The sequence below is a fragment of the Otolemur garnettii genome, unplaced genomic scaffold (genome assembly GCF_000181295.1).
Source record: "Otolemur garnettii isolate 467f Iridium unplaced genomic scaffold, OtoGar3 scaffold00110, whole genome shotgun sequence".
Classification (NCBI taxonomy): Eukaryota; Metazoa; Chordata; class Mammalia; order Primates; family Galagidae; genus Otolemur; species Otolemur garnettii.
The window spans coordinates 2880103-2901744 of record NW_003852505.1 but is presented as its reverse complement, the minus strand read 5'-3'; the positions used below and the strand labels follow the sequence as shown (position 1 = coordinate 2901744).

The following is a 21642-nucleotide window of genomic DNA, read 5'->3' as shown; positions in this document are numbered from 1 at the left end:
TTTTAGAAACAGGGTCTCACTCTAGCTCAGGCTGGTCTCGGAACTCGTGAGCTCAGGTGATCTGCCCTCCTCAGCCTCCCAGAGTGCTGGGTTTACAGGCATGAGCCACCGTGTCCAGCCTCGAATAAGGATTTTTAAAAATATTCACATACCATTATTTGTATGATGATTATATGTAATGAAATTATTTGTAATTTCAACAGAATTAACACTCACTTCTTCAAATCCGATGCCTAGTCCATGTTCAGTTTCCTCCATTTGTCTCAGTGTCTTTTTGCAGTTGGTTTGATTCATGATCCAGACGAGATCTATACAATGTATTTCATTGATCTATCCCCTTTAACCTGTTGTCCTTCCCCCCATCCTTTTATTTCCATACTATAGTATTTATTAGATAAAGAAACTGGGTTATCACATAGTGTTCCCTCATTCTGAACTTGGCTGATTATATTCTTATGGTGTTGTTTAACGTGTTTCTGGGAGTTAGGGACATGAATAGGTTTGGGTTCAATTATTTGGAGGGCAATAATACTTTACAGCCAGGTCTGTGTATGTCTTATAGTATCACATTGGGGGGTATATTTCTGATTATCCCACTTTTGTGGTATTAAGATGATGAAGTCCCCCATCAACTTTTTAAATTCAGATTTTTACTGATATAATTGTAGATTCACGGGCAGTTGTAAGAAACAATACAAGAGATGCCCAGTATTCTTTACCTGTGTTCCCCAATGGTAATAAACATTTTGCAAAATTATTTTATAATATCACAACTAGGACAATGACATTGTTTTTGGTTTTGGTTTTGATGCTGTGGCATCATAGCTCACAGCAACCTCTAACTCTTAGGCTCAGGCAATCATCCTCTTGTCTCAGTTTTTCTATTTTTAGCAGAGACAGGGGTCTTGCTTTTTGCTCAGGCTAGTCTCAAAGTTGTGAGCTCAAGCTATCCACCCGCCTTGGCCTCCCAGAGTGCTAGGATGACAGGCATGAGCCACCATGCCCAGCCCGACAGTGACATTGTTATAATCCACTAATCTTACTCAGATTTCCTACGTCATTTTACGTGTGTGTGTGTGTGTGTGTGTGTGTATGTGTAGTTCTATACAGTTTATCACATAGTTAGCTTTGCATACCTACCACAATAGCCAGTGCTGTTGGACAATTCCAGTACCACTAAGACGGTTTGTGTCATCCTTTTATAAGCACATTCACCTTCCTCCTACTCATACACAATTTTGCACGTATCAGTACTTTGCTCCTTATTTTTACTGATCAGTGTTCCATGGTGTATATGTACCAGAACTCAACTATTCACCTGTTGAAGAATACCTGGGCTGATTGCAGTTTGAGTTGTTACAAATAACATGTTGTGAACATTCCTGTATAAGTTCTTGTGTGAACATAAGTTTTCATTTCCATGGAATAAATGCCCAAGAGCACAATGGCTGGATCTCGTGGCAATTGATGTTAAATTTTAAAAGAAACTGCCAAACTGTTTTTCCAGAGTGACTACCAGGGGTATCCAACCTTTTTTCTTTTCTGCTGCATGTTGGAAGAATTGGTTTGGGCCACAAAGTAAATACACCAACACAATACACAAAAAAGTATGCACAGAAAGAAAGTTCTGTGCATACTTTTCATGATATCCAACACCACAGATAAGCAAAAAAATTCCTCATAAAAACAGCATGAGCCCACAGGCCTGCCTGTTGGACACCCCTGGCGCTATACCATTTTTACATGCCTGCCAGCAATATCTGAGTGATCTAGTTTCTCCTCATTTTGGCCAGCATTTGGCATTTTCACAATTTTTAATTTTAACCATCCTGGTAGGTGTATACTGATATCTCATTGTAGTTTTAAATTGCATTTCCCTGGTGGCTAAGGATGTTGAACATCTTTTCATGTACTTATTTCATATAAAGAAGTCTGTCTTCTTTAATGAAATGTTCTGTTCATGTCTTGTTTATTTTTAATTTGATTTTTTTAACTGTTGAATTCTGAGCTCTTTATACTAGATATCTGGTCCTTTGTTGCAAAGGTTACTCAAGTTGGCTCACTTTGGCCAGTAGGGGTAGTGGTTTGTAAATATGTTCTCCTAACCTGTAGCTCATCTTTTCATCCACTTCACAGAGTCTTTCAAGAGCAAAAGTTTTTCATTTCGGTGAGGTCCAGTTTGTTGCCATTTCCTTTTATGGATCATGCTTTTGGTGTCAAGTCTAAGAAGTCTTTGCCTAGCCCTAGATCTCACAGATTTTGTCCTGTGGGTTTTGTTTGTTTGTTTGTTTGAGACAGTCTTATGCTACGCCCAGGGGTTGAGTGCCATGGCATCATAGCTCACAGCAAACACAAACTCTTCGGCTCAAGTGATCCTCTTGCCTCAGTTTTCCTAATTTTTTAGTGGAGATGGGGTCTCACTCTTGCTCAGGCTGGTCTCAAACTCCTGTGCTCAAACAATTCATCCATCCACCTTGGCCTCTACAGGTATTGAGCCACTGCGCCCAGCCTTCTCCTGTGTTTTTTACAAAATTTTATAGTTTACCATTTAAGTCCGTGATGTATTTTTAGTTTTTATATAAGGTGTGATAATTAGGTTGTGAGGGTTTAGTATGGTTGCTTATAAATGCCCATTTGTTCCCATACCCTTTGTGGACTATCTTTCCTCCATTGAATTGCTTTGGTGCCTTTGTCAACAATCAATTGAGAATATTTGTGTGGGTCTAGTTCTGGGTTCTCTCCTCTATCGACTTTTCATCAGATAGGTTTAGGAGCCATTGATGATCATTTTAAATCTTATTATAGGCTGCAAAATGGTCGTGGTCTATCATTCATTCGTTTATTTTACTTTATTTTGAGACAGAGTCTCTCTTGCCCTGGGTAAAGTGCCCTAGTGTCATCATAGCTCACAGCAACTTCAAACTCAGGTTCAAACAATCTTCCTGCTTCAGCCTCCTGAATAGCTGGGATTATAGATGTCAGCTATGACAGTTGGCTATTTTTAGTCTCACTCTTGCTCATGTTGGTCTTGACCTCCTGAGCTCAAGTGATCCACCCTCCTTCGCCTCCCAGAGTGCTAGAATTACAGGCATGGGCCACCACGCCCAGCCCATTCCTTCATTTATTAACTGAAATGCTTCTATAAAAGATTTTCCTCATCGACTCTTTGATTTCTCTGACATATAATTTTCAGGAAAATGCAGGATAAATGCTTGCCTTCTTCCTTTCTTATATACCTGTTTGCAGAATAGTGACTTGATTCCCTCCATCCTCCAAAGGTAACCAATGAGTTTGTAAGTATCATTATGAACTAATGGATTTTCAACATATTTTATGTCTAATTTTGTTAGTTATTTATTGTTATTATGGATGCTCAAGTTGGCTCATTTGCCAGTGGGAATGTTTTCATACTGACTCCTGAGTCCATTCCTTTTTTTTTTTTTTTTTTACTCCTGACTCCATTGGACGTATCCCTTGTGGTCTTTGACAGTTTCCTTGTTTCTATCTGCAAAATCTCCCAGGTTCATCTTAGATATTTTCTGCCCCAGACTTGTAATCAGCCATTGTTCTAAGGACTGATTCCTTTACATGAGAAATAATAGAGACCACAGTCAGGGTGTTAACAACAGCAGCTCTTAATACTCTTAGTACATCTATAAATATAATCATGTACATACAATATGCATATGTGAAAGGGAAAAATAAATCATGAATTTATACCAATATTTTTTATTCAAATTATAGAGATCTTTGCTAAAATTTCAAAATTTCTTGATTTTATGTTTGTATATCCTCTGCTGGAAGGTCTTGATTCCTAATTAGTACCATAATTACTCATTTGATAGGTAAGTATTTTAGGACCCATTCTTTGCTTTCATATCCAGGATACCCTGTTGATAAAGTCTCAAGGGAGCAATTATAAGACTGGCTCATTTAGAAGCTTTTTTTTTTTTTAAAAAAAAAACTACATCCTTTCCTATTTTAACTGTACATTATATTAACTTAAATAGGTACAGCCCACGCTTGATGGAAAAAATTCTCCACATGGCTGAAGGTATTGATATTGGGGAGATGCCTTCATATGATCTGATGCTGTCTAAACCTTCCAAAGGTCAAAAACGACACCTTTCAACATGTGACGGTAAGTATACTTGTTTCTGAAAGGTGGGATTTTTCTAATGATGTGAATGATACATGACTTTTAACAGGATTGGTAACTCTGGTTCTTACACACAGGCAAAAAAGTTGAGTTTTTACCTATGTACAGTTTTTCAAAGGATGCTAAATAGAACTGAAAACTAAGAATACTGAAGTGATGTTGTTACGCAACTTTTTGAAGTTTATGCCATGGAACCTCCCTCAAAATAGAACCTTATACTGTGACCATTTGAGCATCTAAGTAACTAAATCCTCTTGGATGAGTCCAGGACAGACCAGCTTTCTACTGAGCAGTGTTACCGGGAGGAAGCTCTAGTGGAGGGGTCCTCAAACTTTTTAAACAGGGGGCCAGTTCACTGTCCCTCAAACCGTTGGAGGGCCAGACTGTGGGCCCAGGACAAGTCGGCTGCTAAGCAGGACAGGCAGCAGCGGCAAAAACACCCGGCAGACCGGATAAACATCCTCGGTGGCCTGCATGTGGCCCGTGGGCCGTAGTTTGAGGACACCTGCTCTAGCGTCTGGTGTAGCCTCAACACATGGTTCTTCCATAGCTTTAAATTTGGCATCCCCCGTAAATCATTAGTTTCCAGCTGTTGTTAGTTTTAGAAATAAAATATGGCAAATTCCCTTTTGTGCAGAGTAGGTCAGAACTAAGGTTTTGAAGTCGAAAACCTTTAGAATCTTGATAATTCTTTTTCTTTGATTTTTAGTCACAACTGTGTAAAGCACCATCACAGAGTCACTCACCTCTGATGGGAAAAATAAAGGTTTTGTAACTACGTCTGGTCATCATCTCTGTTGCATTAGAGCCATTTACTCCATTTGAAATCCTTAAGTGAGCTTTTCAGCACAGGTGGTATGAGATTGTACTGGAACAACCTTCCAGTCTACTTTACTTTCCAGTCTAGGTGAAGAGTACACTTTCCTGTGTTTTAGCTCATTTGATGCAAAAGCATCTACCAGTCATGCATGGTGGTGACCAGAATACTTGATTCAATGATATATTTTCTATCAAGAGTCTTCTCTTTACACATGGAAGGACAGGGAGCATCCCTCCTTATGCTGGAATCTTACATTGATGTTTGAATCCCTTCGTGCAACGTAACAGGATATGTCTTGTACCAACAATGCAGCTTGCAAGTACTATATTCCTGCTTGGTTCTTTTGAAATATTCCCATTTTAATGAATTGTAAATTTCACTCATTCTATAGGTCAAAATCCTCCTAAAAAGCAAGCCGGTTCCAAATTCCATGCGAGACCTCGTTTTGAGCCTGTACATTTTGTAGCTAGTAGTTCAAAAGATGAAAGACAGGAAGATCCTTATGGTCCTCAAACAAAAGAGATAAATGAACAAACACATTTGGCCGGCATGCAAAGAGACATCTACCAAGATTATACTCAAGACTCTTTCAGTATACAAGATGGGAATTCTCAGTATTGTGATTCATCAGGATTTATTTTCACGAAAGACCAGCCTGTTACCGCCAACATGTATTTTGACAGTGGGAACCCCACCCCAAGCAGCACATCACAGCAGGCAAACTCTCAGTCAGCTCCTGAGCCTTCACCATCACAGACATTTCCTGAGTCAGTGGTAGCTGAGAAGCAGTTTTTTATTGAAAAATTAACAGCGACTATCTGGAAGAACCTTTCTAATCCAGAGATGACTTCTGGATCTGATAAAATTAATTACACATATATGTTAACTCGGTGTATTCAGGCATGTAAGACAAATCCTGAGTATATATATGCTCCTTTAAAAGAAATCCCTCCTGCTGACATTCCCAAAAATAAAAAACTTTTAATAGATGGTTATGCTTGTGAAGTCAGATGCCAAAATATTTACTTAACTACAGGTTATGCTGGCAGCAAGAATGGGTCCAGGGATCGAGCTACTGAGCTAGCTGTAAAACTCTTGCAGAAACGTATTGAAGTTAGAGTTATCCGGCGGAAATTCAAGCATACATTTGGAGAGGACCTCGTGGTATGTCAGATTGGCGTGCCTCCATATGAATTTCCTCCAGCTCTGAAACCACCAGAAGACCTAGTGGTGCTGACTAAAGATGCTTCTGGGCAGCCAATTTTTAATGCTTCCGCCAAACACTGGACCAATTTTGTCATTACAGAAAATGCAAACGATGCAATCGGTATCCTTAACAATTCTGCCTCATTCAACAAAATGTCAGTTGAATACAAGTATGAGATGATGCCAAATCGCACGTGGCGTTGTCGAGTGTTTTTGCAAGATCACTGCTTAGCTGAAGGTTATGGAACCAAGAAAACAAGTAAACATGCAGCTGCTGATGAGGCTTTGAAAATTCTTCAAAAAACACAGCCCACTTACCCATCTGTCAAAAGTTCACAGTGCCATGCAGGCTCTTCACCCAGAGGATCTGGAAAGAAGAAAGATATAAAGGATCTTGTAGTTTATGAGAATTCTTCAAATCCTGTGTGCACACTGAATGATACAGCTCAGTTTAACCGAATGACAGTTGAGTATGTCTATGAAAGGATGACAGGCCTCCGCTGGAAATGCAAGGTGATTCTAGAGAGTGAAGTAATTGCAGAAGCAGTTGGGGTGAAGAAAACTGTCAAATACGAAGCTGCTGGGGAAGCGGTGAAAACCCTCAAAAAGACCCAGCCAACTGTCATTAACAACTTGAAGAAAGGAACTATTGAAGATGTGATTTCAAGAAATGAAATTCAGGGCCGCTCAGCTGAGGAGGCGTACAAACAACAAATCAAAGAAGATAACATAGGCAATCAGCTGCTGAGAAAGATGGGTTGGACTGGTGGTGGTTTGGGGAAATCTGGCGAGGGAATACGGGAGCCTATCTCAGTCAAAGAGCAGCATAAGCGAGAAGGGCTTGGTTTGGATGTGGAGAGGGTAAATAAAATTGCCAAGAGAGATATTGAACAGATCATCAGAAACTATGCCCGCTCTGAGAGCCACACAGATTTGACTTTCTCTAGAGAGCTGACTAATGACGAACGAAAGCAAATACATCAGATCGCCCAAAAGTATGGTCTTAAGAGCAAGTCTCATGGTGTAGGCCATGATAGGTACCTGGTGGTAGGTAGAAAAAGACGGAAGGAAGACCTACTGGATCAGCTCAAACAGGAGGGCCAAGTGGGGCATTATGAGCTTGTTATGCCTCAAGCAAATTGAGATCTTATTAATTTATTTTATAAATGTCTATGAGGCAGATTTATAAATTAAATGCTACATGTTCTGATTGCATTCTTAAGATGTCTCACCTTGTTCATTTAGTGCTTTATTAGATATTGGAAGCTGATGAATTCTGTCCACTTGTATTAGCTTAATCCAGCAGATGATATGGTGCAGTTACTGTCTGTGTCTTTGATATTGCTATGTCCCTCAGATTTTAATAGTTTGTATAAGCAAGAACACATATCCAAATGGAATTTCACTTTGATGAAGAAATTCTCATTTTCAAGGGCATAGCACAGCAATCTGCAACAATATGTAAAGTTGATATTGACTGCAGTAAAAACTCCAGTCTTACTTCCAGACTTTAAACAAATGTCAGATCATTTTGTATTATCTATTTTCATCTTTGTGTGAAGCCAGTTATAGAATGTTTAACAGTAAATTGTGAAGTACATGTAAAAATGTCCTTACAACTAAAAGATGTAAAAGTTTCTTAAAGTAATTTTCGTGTTCTTTTATTTATAACTTCTACCATATGATTTCCAGAATATTGGAAGTGAATTATTGTATCTTGTGATATATGGATTTTAACAAATTCTAGTCTTCATGCTTAGAGAGCACTTCTTGAGAGAGCAGTTGAAAAGTTTTAAAAACTTTGATTCAATCTGAAGAAAGAAAGCTTAAACTGTTTGTTCTTGGTGCCTTGCAGAGAGACTTGCAGCAACTCTCCATTATAGCTTTCACACGGTTTGGATGTGCAGCACATCCAAAGCAACCACAGCTATGGTAGAGCTTGTAAAAGACTGAAGATACATTGGTGCTTTGATGAAAAGGTCAGTTGGCCTGTCCCTCTCTCAAAAAGCTTATTAAGCCTAAAAAGCCAACTTTGTAACATATTTAAAACTGCTATTTTCGCTTACTTCTGGAATGTAAAAAAATGTATAAAAAGAATTAGTGTTGCTTCCTGAATAAAAAGGAGCCAAAGTTGATCAAAACGGTGGTGTGCTTAATTCTGGGCAGCAGCCTGGTAGGAAGACTTTGGGTCTTTAGAGAAAGGAAGTGATGTTTACACAAAATAGTTTAACATCAGCGCCCATGTGGATGATTATGATGATTCAATAGAGGGGACCAGATAGGAATCACTTCCCCACCACAGTTTTTCCCCCCTATGGATCACCATGCTGGCTTTTGTCAGATATTTGGCTGTTAATTTTTATGTGATTTTGTCTTTGCATCTCAGATAAATCAAGTATAACCCCACTTATAACAGCACAGATGAATATTGATATTGATGGAACACCTCCAATGAAATGATGTTCAGGACAGTTAGGTTATAGTGTCTTAAAACATTTAGCACCATGCTTGACATGTAATTGGCCTATAATAAACAGTAATTTCTTTTCTCTACTATTTTGAAGTTAAGAAGCTATTAACTACAGTTAAATGAATATTTTAAAAATATAAAAGGATCATCCTTTACGTCTGGATCTCTGCAACTTGTAGTCACCTATAGTAACTAACAGTGTGTGATATTTGCTTTCTGCTAACCATGTTTCTTTCTACAGTGTATAGCCTTTCCTTATGTTGGTAGGTAGAGAAATGAGGTGTGCATTTTGTCTTAGCATTTAGTATTTTAACAGTGGCAAAGGGATATAAGTTAAGATCTTTATAGAGACGTTGGGATTACAATTTCTTTTTGCCTGCAAGTTTATGCTAAACTTAAGAAGCTATGGTTCAGTCAGTCTTCAATTCTCTAAGAGTGACTTTGGAGATTAAGGAATGTGAAAACTTGACTCATTTATCTCTACATTTCTTCTTTCCCAAGTGATTTTTTTTTTTTTTTTTTAGAGAAAAGGTAGGGAAATGTTCCGTATAAATCTGGTTTATTTAGGTGAGTCCAATGCAACAGAATATAAAGGTAGTTATAGTAAGGAAGGCTCCATGCAAGTGAGTATATACAGATTTGGTTCCTAGATTTGAGGGGCCAGATCCCCTAATTTCTTAGATCAGCTTTGGCACTGATGCAGACTTATAGTTAAATCATGTAACTCTGCTTGAGGATAAAATAATTGTGAGAAATGGGGTTGTCAAGAATGACCTGATGACAACCTTGCTGTTTCATTTTTGTCCCCTTGAGTTGGCTCCTTCCTGTATTTTCCAGTCTTTGAATAATTATTTTTAACCCAGCAACCCTGATATAACCTACACAGGTATGTGAGCAGTTTCAAGTTTTATTTGGGTTAAATATGTTACACTGAGGAACTAATTCTGCTTTCGGTTTTATATATAGCATTGAGTCTCACAGATACACTTTTTGGATTTTTTCCTCAACTTTGATGCAAAATGAATGGAAATATGCATTCTGTTGGGTTTCTATTTTTTTAGTATTATGCAATGCACTCTCTTTGCTATGAGTAACCTCTGATAGGAGAAAGGTCCTAAATAAAGGACTCTAATTACAACCTTGATTCTTCATCATACCCTCTCCCCCACATTAGCAAGTGTAGAATTGAAAACTCAAGTTCAAATTTGACTGCCATTTGAAAAGGGACCTTGAAAATCTGTTTTAGTTAACTTTGCTATAATCATTACATGCAGGCGGCTCGTGGTGTTTGTTAAAAATTGTAAAGGGGGAAAAAGGCAATTGGCATTAAACATTCGAATGAAATGGTTCGTGTTGCCTTTGACCATGGAGACATTGTTTTGGGAGGTCAGCTCCTTGGTTCTGTGGTAAGACTTTAAAAGGATTAGCCCATGAAAGAGATTGAGAATAGTGTTTCCCAGGAGATATACAAAAGAAAATGTTGTTAAATTTATCCTTTCCTAGTATCACCAAAAAGTTTTTTGGTATGATTAATAGTGTCAATATTTAAGGTACCCAGCAAGAGCAGGATGAAAAAGTTAATATAAAACTAATCCACCAAGCAAAGACCAATTTAATGTGGTTCTAGTTTGAGGCAGAAATGGACTTGAGGGAAAATAAGAAGCATATTTAAGGAAATTGCTGCTAGGTGAAACAATGCACTGAATGTGGTTTTGGTGCAGAGTGAACTTCCCCAAATTGTGGCCTAAGTCCCATATCTTCATGGATAAGTGGGATACATGTATAACAAGGACATAATTTCATTTAACAAACACCCCCACCTCACCCAAACAAGTACTTAGAGGTAATAGGCTTTGTTTTGGTTTGGGGTTTTTTTTGCAGTTTTTGGCCAGGGCTGGGTTTGAACCCACCACCTCCGGTATATGGGGCCAGTGCCCTACTCCTTTGAGCCACAGGCACCACCCAAGAGGTGATAGTTTTTACAAAGTTACTGTACTTGGCTCTTTAGAAGTTGGTTGCTTCTCAGAAGAAAGTGTTTTGTTTAAACAAGGTAAATGAGGATACCTGTATTCCCAAACTTTACATAGGATTTAAAACACCATTTTATAATAGTTTGATACTATTTGTTTTTAAGGTAGGGTTTTTTAAGAGTTGGAATGTCAAGATTAAGATAGAGCTTGGTCTCTGAGGCAGCTGGCAAATACTTGTTTTTCTTCTCCCCCCTTATCACAATTTTATTCCCTTGTCTGACCATAATGTATATTGAAGTGGCTTTACTTAATAATTTTATATTGTTGATTTGCTTTAAAAAAGCATTAACACTTATAACTGAAAAAAAAAGGTTCTCTCCAACAGTATCTATTTTCCAGAGTATTTTTGCTTTTACCATAATCAAGAAGAAAATGAGTAGACATTAGACTCCCCCCCCAAAAAAATTTTAAAGTTTATACTGAGTTAAAATATACTTTTGACTATGAAATTTTAAGGTTATTTTTATTTACAACTTTTGAAAAATGTACATTTTTTTACATGGGTTACTTGTGCAAAGTTAAGAGTTGGAAGAGTGATAAATGCATAAAAGGTGACAATGGAACATTAGATAAAACATTTACAAGCCTTGACCCACACTGCTATGTAAAGGTGCTGTATATTTAAAAGTATAAATATCCAAAAGAAGATGCAGATGTTGGCTTTAAGGTTCTCATAATGCTGAAAGGGAAGAAGAAACCAAAGCATGCAGCAATAACTCAAGATTTGAGTGGAAATTAGTTTTCCACAGATATATTCCCTTAATTAAAACTAAAAAAAAAAGATGGAGGACCGTTAAGTTTGTTCATCTAGGGCAGCACTGCTCCTTTGAAAAGATTAAAAGATGTTCACCTTTCCCTGGCTCAAAAACTGATGATGGATTTCCATTCCTCTGCTCCCACACCTCTTTAAAACAAAGCAAAAACCCTGAAGACCAGTATTGAAACTTAGCACAGGTATGTCCAGTCAGTTCTTGCACTGAGAGGATGTGTCAGTTACAATAGCTGCACTACTTTGGCTGAGTCCTTCAACATTCTTCTTTCTACCAGTAAATACCATCTTGTAGTTCATATTGCTTAAGTCTTAGCATCATAGGATTTTGAACTTCTTTCCCCTTTCAAAATTGATGTTTACATGGATTTGTTTCTGTTTTATATAGGCCATATTCCAAACACATTCACTCCTAAATCCAACACAAGAGAAGGACCAGCCAGGATGAAACACTTCAGCATTCATTTTGTTAAAAATAGCATCCTGGTAATCAAGCTATGCATAAGCACCACTTGTATAACAATTCATTTTAAAAGCTTACTGTAAAGCACAGTAACAAAAATAACTCCTCAAAGACAAGAGATGAGATACAACAGAAAAGGAATTAAGCATTAGTAAGTTTTGCAAGTAACCCAGGTACAGTACATTTGATTTCATAGAGGGTGTTTTCTGATGTTCAAGGAGAAGGTAGAAGGGGCAGGAAAGGCTTGGCAAGGGAAGATGGAAACAGCACAATAGCTATTTTGCTTTTAATAAAGTAAATGTAATGACACTGAAGATAGGAAGTCGACAAACACATCAATATGTATTCTTCTGATATCCAGCTGCTTTTGCTGCACCCAGGGTCAACAATCACGCCAGCTCTGTTCTACTATTGCAGAAACACGCTTTTCATATTCCCGCTTGTTCTCCTGGTACAGCTGAGCAGCCTGGCTGTTTGCTGGACTATTGGGATTGGGTTCATCCAAAAGAGACTATTTTTAAAAGAGACAATTTTTAAAATGTCAGTTCCTTAATGCAAAAAATGCATGTTCAGAATAAACAGTCATTGTATAAAGTAGTGACACTCAAATTATTAAGTAACAGCTGCATTTAGTGTCTTTAGCATATGAACTTAGTTACATTAATCTGCTAGTAGCTAGGCAAATATACATATAAATTTTCTGGTGACTTAGATTTTTTTTTTTTTTTGAGACAGAGTCTCATTATGTTGCCCTTGGTAGAGTATCATGGTATCACAACTTAGAGCAACCTCAAACTCTTGGGCTTAAGTGATTCTCTTGCCTCAGCCTCCCAAGTAGCTGGGACTACAGACGTCCACCACAACACCTGGCTATTTTTTAAAATTGTAGCTGTCATTGTTTGGCAGGCCTGGGCCGGGTTCGAACCCGCCAGCCCTGGTGTATGTGGCCAGCACCCTAGCGGCTGAGCTATAGGCGCTGAGCCTGGTGACTAAAATCTTAATGGTCTACCTTTCATCTATGAAACAAATAAGCTTTGGCCAAAAATTAAAAGATCTATTATGTTATGACCTTCTAAAACAATTCAATTGCTAATATAAAAAGATACATTAAAGAAAAATTCACCTGTATGGATGTTAAAATGGAAGATACATCATAAGTTGGGCTCCAACGGTTCTGAAGTATGTCCAGACATATACTACCATCTGCATAAACTAAAAACACAGAAATAGGTAAGTTAAACATAATGAGACCACAAAGGTTTTAACATTATAATCAAAACAAAAATTGGGCAATAAAACTTTGCTTTTGAAATTTAAAGATTCCTAGGCTATTTCCCAGTTAACTGCCTAAAAATATGCATCATAACCATCACCAGTGAAATAATCAGGATTATCAGAGAATGTCAAATGTGCTCTGTATAAAACTGTAAGATACTTAGAGCTCATTCTTCTGAAAAGGCTGCCCTATTATCTAGCAAATCATACACTTTTATAAGTGGGTCTCTAGTGGATAGCTAGAGACCCACTTGTGGGAAATTCATCCCACCAAATTTGTAAACTCTATCTACTATCTGAAATAAAAGATAGCTCAGAGTTTACAAGGTTTCATCTTGGCATAAAGATAAAAATATCTGATACCCTGAAAAAATGTTCTATTAATCTGAATAAAAGGTAAACTGTTCTAGGATTACTACTATTAAAAAACAAAAAAGCAAAATAGTAAGTTAGAATCACCTGTGGTGCTTTTCTAATAAACTGTATGCCTGGTCTTCAACAACCAGAATGTAATATTCAGTTGGTCTGGAATGCAGCCTAGGCATCTGTATTTATCAGATATTCCATGGTAATTCTGGTATGCATCCAGAGTTGAAAATTACTGTCTTAAATGCCAGTGGAAATAAATACAAGACTACACCAATGGCCTCGCATTCAAAGAAAACTTCAAGAATGTTCTTATTTTTGTTTAATAAGTAAATGACAAAGATCATCAAAACTGGGAGGCTCTTAGACTCAAAGCAAAGGGAAAACACCCTCACTGCTTCAGTTCTAGGCCAATAGGTCAAGACTGCGATGAGACCATCATGAACAAATTTAACTTTCAGGAAGTAACAAGCTGCCTAAATACTCAGGCACCACAGACAAGTAAATACAAATATGGAATACTACATAATAAACACTGTAGTAGTTTAAAATATTGTACTAAAAGTGATACTTGCCATTTGGATGAAACATCTTAGAGACAAATCTAACCGTAGGTGGTTTATTTGGATATTCTTCAGTGAATTCTATTGTAAGCTTAAATGTTCCTGTAGTTAGAAAAGAAAGGGTTAAGAAACTGTATTTATCACTTTGTTCGGTAGGACTTTAATGGTACATGTTTTTTTTTTTCAAATATTAAATAATGCAAAGATACTGGGTAGAGAGGAAAGAGAGACCAAGTAAGAAACATACCTCTAGAAATGGCTCTAAGAACTACTCAAAGGAGAATTGGTTTTTTGTCTTACCATTACTCTACTCTAAACTTAAAGACAGCTATTATAAACTCAAAATTACTGCCTTTAGCTACTGTACATTTTGAAAACATCCTTAAGGCTTGGCGCCTGTGGCTCAAGTGGCTAAGGAGCCAGCCACATACACCTAAGGTGGTGGGTTCGAATCCAGCCCGGGCCCGCCAAACAACAATGACGGCTGCAACCAAAAAATAGCCAGGCGTTGTAGCGGGCGCCTGCGGTCCCAGCTACTTGGGAGGCGGAGGCAGGAGACTTGTTTGAGCCCAGGAGTTGGAAGTTGCTATGAGCTTTGATGCCACCGGCACTCTACCCAGGGGGACAGCTTGAGGCTCTGTCTCAAAAAAAAAAAAAAAAAAAAGAAAAAGAAAAAGAAAACATCCTTAAAATGACAAGAAACTCAGCCCCAAATTTAGCCTTCTTCCTTTAGAAGACCAAAAGACCTCAAAGCCCTATTTTTAGTCAGCTACCATCTTAAACTCTCCATTGATTTTTAAATGGACTAGAAGAAATGAGAGCACAAAGTTTCAAAAACCAATTCTAGAAATACAAATCTGTAATCAAGTTATTTTTTAAATAAAAGAAAGTATAAAAGTGTTAACTGGTTCCTTTACACGTAATAGTGACACTATCTATAATGAAAACTTAGTTGAATTTAAGCCATAGAAATCTTTTCATAGTCCTCTCAAAAACCCTTATGTATGACTCACAAAGTACTTTACTATAAAATCAACTCAATTATTCACACTTATTGAGAGAATTAATGGCAGAAGTAAGTTTAAAATCACCAAATTTCTCTAAGGATGTTTGTCTATGCTACTATTGAAATGATTTTTCTTGGTATCTGTCAATCTAAAGTAGCAGGAGGCCCTAAAGCACACTATCAAATGTTTATAAGGCATAGACAAACTGGATCTTGCTCAAGAATTGTAGGACGCTGTGATTTAGGGAGATTAAACTCTTCAAAATGTTATTTTAAATTGTGTCTGTTGGGGCAGCGCCTGTGGCTCAAAAGAGTAGGGTGCTGGCCCCATATGCTGGAGGTGGTGGGTTCAAACCTAGCCCCGAACAAAGACTGCAAAAAAAAAAAAAAATTGTGTTTGTTAAATAAATTGAAGAGGACAACTGACCAATGTTTTTTTCCTGACTGAAATTTCTAACTTAAAGGAATCAGTTTCTGTCTGGTATAAGGTAATGCATGTTTGATTCCATTTAATAAATTTTACTCGAATACAATAGACCATAGTTCAAGTAGAGTATAATTACTACTTGTTCCTTCTGAGTTAGCAATTTATTTCCTTTTTGTTCCCATTGATAAGTTCACATCTACTGCTACGTCTGTAACATTAACAATACCAAAAGTTTGTTTCCTATTAGCAAGCTCAAAGGAAACAGTTTGCTAACAAAGTTGTCCTTGGTATGAACATGTGTTGCAAAGTTTCAGAATAATTTAAAATACGAAGTATAGAGACACGTTATATTCCTCAGACTACTGTTAACCTCTAAACTACTTTTCTTTTGAAAGCCAATACTGAAGATAACATGTATTATAATTGAGGAAAGAAAGTTAAAATCTTCCAGAATGGACATACCATATTCCATCAGAACATACTTCACCCTTAGCAACACCTGGTCATAAAACTTCCTCTCTTTGAGGAAGAAAGCATAGATTTTCCCTTTTCAGTATTACTGACATTATAATATGCAAGAAAAAGTGAGAATGGGTTAGAGAGTTCAAAACTTTGAGCACCCTTATGTATCTCCAGTGCAAATACACTTGAATCAATGTTGAAATCTGATTAAAATGTAGGTAAGAGATTATCATCAAGGAATTGCTCTAAAACAGCCAATTTAATAGCACATGGAGATCTCAACTATCTTAAAACCATCATTAATATGATATGTAGGGGTGCTGGCCACATACACTGAGGCTGGTGGGTTCGAACCGGCCCGGGCCAGCTAAAACAACGACAACTGCAACAACAACAACAACAAAATGGGCGGGCGTTGTAGCAGGTGCCTGTAGTCCCAGCTACTTGGGAGGCTGAGGCAAGAGAATCACTTAGGCCCAAGAGTTTGAGGTTGCTGTGAGCTGTGATGCCACAGCACTCTACCCAGGGCAACAGCGTCAGACTCAAAAAAAGAAAAAAAGATACGTAGTACCTAAAAGGTGGTAAAACGATACATAGGGAAGGCATGAGCAAACAGCAGAGCACAGTGGGTAAGACCATGAGCTTTTGCAGTCAGACAAGTGGGGTTAAATCCTCACTTTGCTACTTACTATCTATAAAAGCTTGGGGGAGGTGCTCAACTTGACTAAATCTCAAATTCCTCATCTGTTAAATGAGATTATAGTAACAGTATCCACCACACAGCATTGTTGTAGCATTTAAAGGAGGGAAATATACATAGTACCACAAAGTGTGCCATAAATATAAGCAATTGTTTTAGATATTAAGTTTCACATCTCTAGACACAGCTAGTGGAGGCAAAACCCAAAAATCCAAACTTCCACTGTCAGTAAGAAATATACAATTAATGAACTCAGATATTAATAGCACTTTCTTTCCAGCCTATAACAAATACTCAGTTAAATCCAAGTTGAGTACCTATGTTGGTTTACAAATTCCTTGACTTGAACTTTCTATCTATGCTTGCCTAGAAGTTCAATGAAGTGGTTACCTAACTACCAAAGAAGTTAATCAGAAGTCTTTTAAAACAGCTCATTTAGTATCTTCAGAAGTCAAGCAACCTGTTTGTATCTACTTGAGACTTAATTAAGAGTTACTCAAATCTTATTCAAGGTACACGTTAAATCAAGGTACATGTTAAAAAGAAGGTATACTTTTAACTAAGTTAAACAATTAGAACTTCTCTAATTAGTACAACCAACCCTCAATGTAATTTTTGAGATCAAAACCAAATGTTAAGGAAATTAAATATCGTAGTATTATGCAGTTTCAGACTAGTCTATCCTCTGAATATTTAGAAGGCTATAAGCTGGAAAATAACTGAATATTTAAGCCTCACCATCGTTGTACACAACTTATACTAATTTTGTTCATCTTCCTGAGGAGGCTAAAACGTTGTAAGGAAAGTATCAATTACTACAACTACACATAGAGACGTGGGAAATTATGTAAATGAGTTAAATGGCTGGTGTATGGCAGTAACAAGTGGTTAAAGTTGAACTAGATAATGTGTGTTTTGCCTCTAGGCATTCACAAAATCAAGGGCTGTCTGGGCAACAAGTGAGACCCTGTCTCTTAAATAATTTTTTTTTTTTTGATGACTGAAAATTCTGATTTTTATCCAAAACTCTACAGTATATCATTACCTTAAGAACACCCTTAGTGGACTTTAGGAGATTCATTTTAAGAGAACATTTATACCTGAATTCCAAAGGACACATCTATTATGAAAAGCAAATACTAGTACCTTACTATTTTTTACTAATTTTTAGATTACATGATGAAGAATATTACATTCCGTAACCTTTGTTTTCAGCATATTTACCAATATATTTTGATGAGGAAGCAGTGTTTTGGTAGTATAAGCTCTCAAGAACATATTCCTTCTATTTCAAGTATGTGAAGTGAAATCAAAATACCTGTAAGAGTTCCTTAAGATTGCATCTCTTTAACTAGGTCCTGACTATTCCAGAAACTTCTACCACAAATGGTTTACAAGAAAGAAACAAAGGTAGTTTTGGAGGGGTCTTAATTTATATCACTTTGGAAATAACAAAATCAACTATATCATTTATCCCTAATCAGTCTTTTCTCCAACTGGAAATTCTCCCAATATAAATAAGGAGTATTCAAAAAATGACCAAAAATATATTTTTTTGTAGCCATAGTGTTCTAGACACTTGAGGAAGCATCCATGGGTAGCAGACTGTTCAACAGAATGAATACCAAGGAGTACCCTGAGTAATTCAGTAATACCTAGATGAAGATAAGACACCATTAAAAATAGAGCCAGTAATGTTAAAGGGGATAGTCCGGGTAGATAATGGACTCCTTAAGTACCTTTTCAATTCATACCACTTAAAACAAGAGAAGCACCCTTGAAATATTTAAGTAGCCAATCCCTAGCAAAATGATGTACTATTACTAAAGCTGTGCCCAGCATAAAAGCAGTCAGGGTAAAATGAGGAAAAAAGAAGCCAATGAAAACAAAGCCTAGGGCAGCAGGGCCTGAGGCTCAAAGGAGTAGGGCGCCGGCCCTATATGCCAGAGGTGGCAGGTTCAAACCCAGTCCCGGCCAAAAACTGCAAAAAAACCAACAAAAAAACCCAAAGCCTACTAGAGCTAAAGCAAATACACAGTTAATCTGCACATAAAACTTAAGTATAAAGAACTAGCACCAATCTAGTAGAGGAAAATTAAGTCTAGCTAACTCTTGCTACGGATCAGTTCAAATGATTAGCTGCACCAAAGTAGTATGTACTCAGAATCACTCTCTTCTGCTATGTCTTTTTATTGCAACCCTGAAAAGCAATGATATTTACCCAGGGGGTAAAGGTAGAGAGGAAGTTACAATATTCAGGTGACTATCCATTTTCTTAGGGAAATCTGAGTATTTGAGATTAATTATGCACTTATTTGATATTGACTTAACCTCACAACATTTTGGGGACTGGCAGCACCAAAAAGGATTCCAACTCAGCAAGTATGTTATTATATAGTTTGCAAAAACTTTTTTGCTTCCACCTTCAAATGGAAGGGTGTATGTGTTTGTGTGTGTAAAATTCAGTGACTGAACCAAGATATATCATTGAGAAAAAAATAAAAGATCCTTTTCTTTTCAAAAATACCTCACATATTAAACAATTTCATGAGTTAAAATACTTTTTTAAATCTTCCAGATGTATTAAACTTTAAAAAAAACATTACCTAAACACACACACAAAACTGAGTCATGTAAAACTATCAATGTCAATTTCTGGTTATGATCAGGTAATATAGTAATTTAAGGTATTACCAAACCAGCAATGGGGACAGGAGAGACTGAGTGAAGGATATACAAGTCTCTCTGTATTATTTCTTGAAATTACACATGAATCTATAATTATCAAAAATCATGGTTTTTAAAAAGCAATTAACATGTGTTTTTAAAAGTTAATGCTAAATCAATTAAAAATGTACCTATTGCCAGTAGCTTGGATACTCATCAAAAGGGTACATTAAGGCTAACCTCAATTCTGAAGCTGTTCTGAGATTACAGGTTCTAAAATCTTCATGAAAGCACACTGCACATTCATTTAAAAATAAGAAACATTATACTCAAATGAGGCATTTAAGACCATGTAAGGCTAACAGGCATTCAATGTCAGATTGTGGAAACCAGATAGCTGTGTGCAAAGTATTCCTGCATCCATTCAACAACCAACACACACATATCAAGCACCTGCTAAATACAATTCCTGCCCTTGTGATAGAATTCTGAACCAGATAGTTTCTGAGGCCTCTGCTGACTGCCAACAACTGGTTGGATTTATACTAACTCAGTATCTTGATGGAGGGCTGAATTTAGCATTTTATAGTCCAAACCTCAAAAATTTTTAGTGTCAGTACAATTGCTTCTTTTAAAAAGTGTCTGCTGGGCATCGCCTATGGCTCAGTGGGTAGGGCGCCAGCCCCATGTAACGAGGGTGGTGGGTTCAAACCCGGCCCTGGCCAAACTGCAACAAAAAATAGCCGGGCATTTTGGTGGGCTCCTGTAGTCCCAGCTACTCGGGAGGCTGAGAGAATTGCCTAAGCCCAGGAGTTGGAGGTTGCTGTGGGCTGTATAGAGTGAGATTCTATCTCAAAAAGAAAAAAAAAGTGTCTGCCTTACCCAGATTTCTTTTTAAGGGAGAAAGCAAGAAAAAAAGAAGGTGTGGTTCTAGTCAAGTGGACAGTATCTAGAACAACCTGCCAGAGACTGGATTCTGCTCAAGCCTTTAGTAGGCAGATGCAGGTTCCTTAAAGTAGAAGACACTTCCAGGATGACTGGGAACCTTCTACCCAGATGATCAGGCTCCTAAAAGATAGTAAAGAAACTCTCTTACCATCTTCAAATGGGGTCCCTTCAGGCCTGAAACACAGAGAAAAATAGTCAGTTCCCGCTTAAGGGGGGCTCCTTTCTCCCCAGTTCATCTTAGGAGACAGCTAGTCCTAGCTCTGCTATCTTCACCTCTGGCCAACCACTGTTGCCTGGGTCAGAAAACCACTACAAATAGATGTTTTGGGCTCAGAAACACAGCACAGGCCGCCGCGCCTAACCGTCACCACTCCCCGCCCCGCCCCCCTAGAACCCCAAATGGTTCCCCTGGCAGCGGGAACTGAGCTAATCAAGGCACAGGCTCCGGGGAGGCGCCTAGGCCCAGCCAGACCCAAACATGTTCCCTTTCACCCTCTGCTTTCGCAAGGGGCCCGGCCCAGAGGGCACAATGAGCCAGCTCGTGTCCCCCATCCCTTGCCAACGTCTAGAACGCAGACTCACCCAAAAATGACCGCGTTCCAAACCATTATGTTGTTCTCAGATGGCGCCCCGCTGACACCAGCGGGAGGATCCTCCTGCAACCTTCAGAGAGACAAAAAGGGATCCCCCAGTCCGGCACTCGTGTCCACTCCCGACTGCCCCCACCCCACCCGACCCGGGCAGCCCTGGGACCCGCCCTGAGCTCTGGCCGGCAGCCCCCGGCCCCGCCGGTCCCCCTTGGTTACCTCTTGAAGTCCCTCATGAGGCGCCGCCGAGCTGGAGTGGACATATCTCTAGCAGGGTCAGGGGTGGGGCATACACCAGGGTCTTGGCTTTCTACAGCGGATAAGGAGGCCGAAGAAGACGAGGAAACCGAAGAAGGAGAGGAGGAAGCGCCCAGAGGAACCGCACTGCCTCTCCGAAGTCGAGGGTCGGTCTGGCGCCGGCTAAGCACCACCCCGGAGTAGACGGGGGCTGAACCAACCTGGAAGGAAAGGGGGGGGTGTGAAACGTCGAACGCCGGACAGGCCGTACCAAGACGGGGGCGGAGGGGGGAACGAAAGTTGCTTATGTCACTAACCCCCTGCGGCAGGCGAGGGAGGGTGCCGCGCTGGTCCAGGAGTGAGAGGCGAGCGGTGGGGCACACGAAAGCCTACAGTTCGAGGGGGTTTAGTGGTGGAACCGGGTCAAGCTCCACTGGCTAATTCTAAGACAAACCCTGGGAACTTTTCTGGGGTTTTTTTTTTTTTT

At 38.6% G+C, this 21642-nt stretch overlaps 2 protein-coding genes across 2 annotated transcripts in view; one reads left to right on the top strand and one right to left on the bottom strand.

The window, feature by feature from the left end:
* The window catches only part of NKRF (NFKB repressing factor), a 14489-nt gene extending 6166 nt beyond the window's left edge, over nucleotides 1-8323 (top strand). The window contains exons 2-3 of the mRNA XM_003796995.3: nucleotides 4011-4141; nucleotides 5371-8323. Of these exons, the coding sequence (XP_003797043.1) occupies nucleotides 4027-4141; nucleotides 5371-7328 (2073 nt within the window). The 5' untranslated portion in view covers nucleotides 4011-4026 and the 3' untranslated portion in view covers nucleotides 7329-8323. The remainder of the gene's footprint in view (nucleotides 1-4010; nucleotides 4142-5370) is intronic.
* A 2806-nt stretch (nucleotides 8324-11129) lies between these two features.
* On the bottom strand, nucleotides 11130-21420 carry UBE2A (ubiquitin conjugating enzyme E2 A). Its single transcript, XM_003796996.2, has 6 exons — nucleotides 21138-21420; nucleotides 20914-20994; nucleotides 20480-20505; nucleotides 14134-14223; nucleotides 13041-13129; nucleotides 11130-12428 (listed from the first exon to the last, which is right to left on the bottom strand). The coding sequence occupies exons 1-6, from the start codon at nucleotides 21179-21181 to the stop codon at nucleotides 12300-12302; spliced, it is 459 nt and encodes a 152-aa protein (XP_003797044.1). The 5' UTR covers nucleotides 21182-21420; the 3' UTR covers nucleotides 11130-12299.
* Nucleotides 21421-21642: the final 222 nt, after the last annotated feature.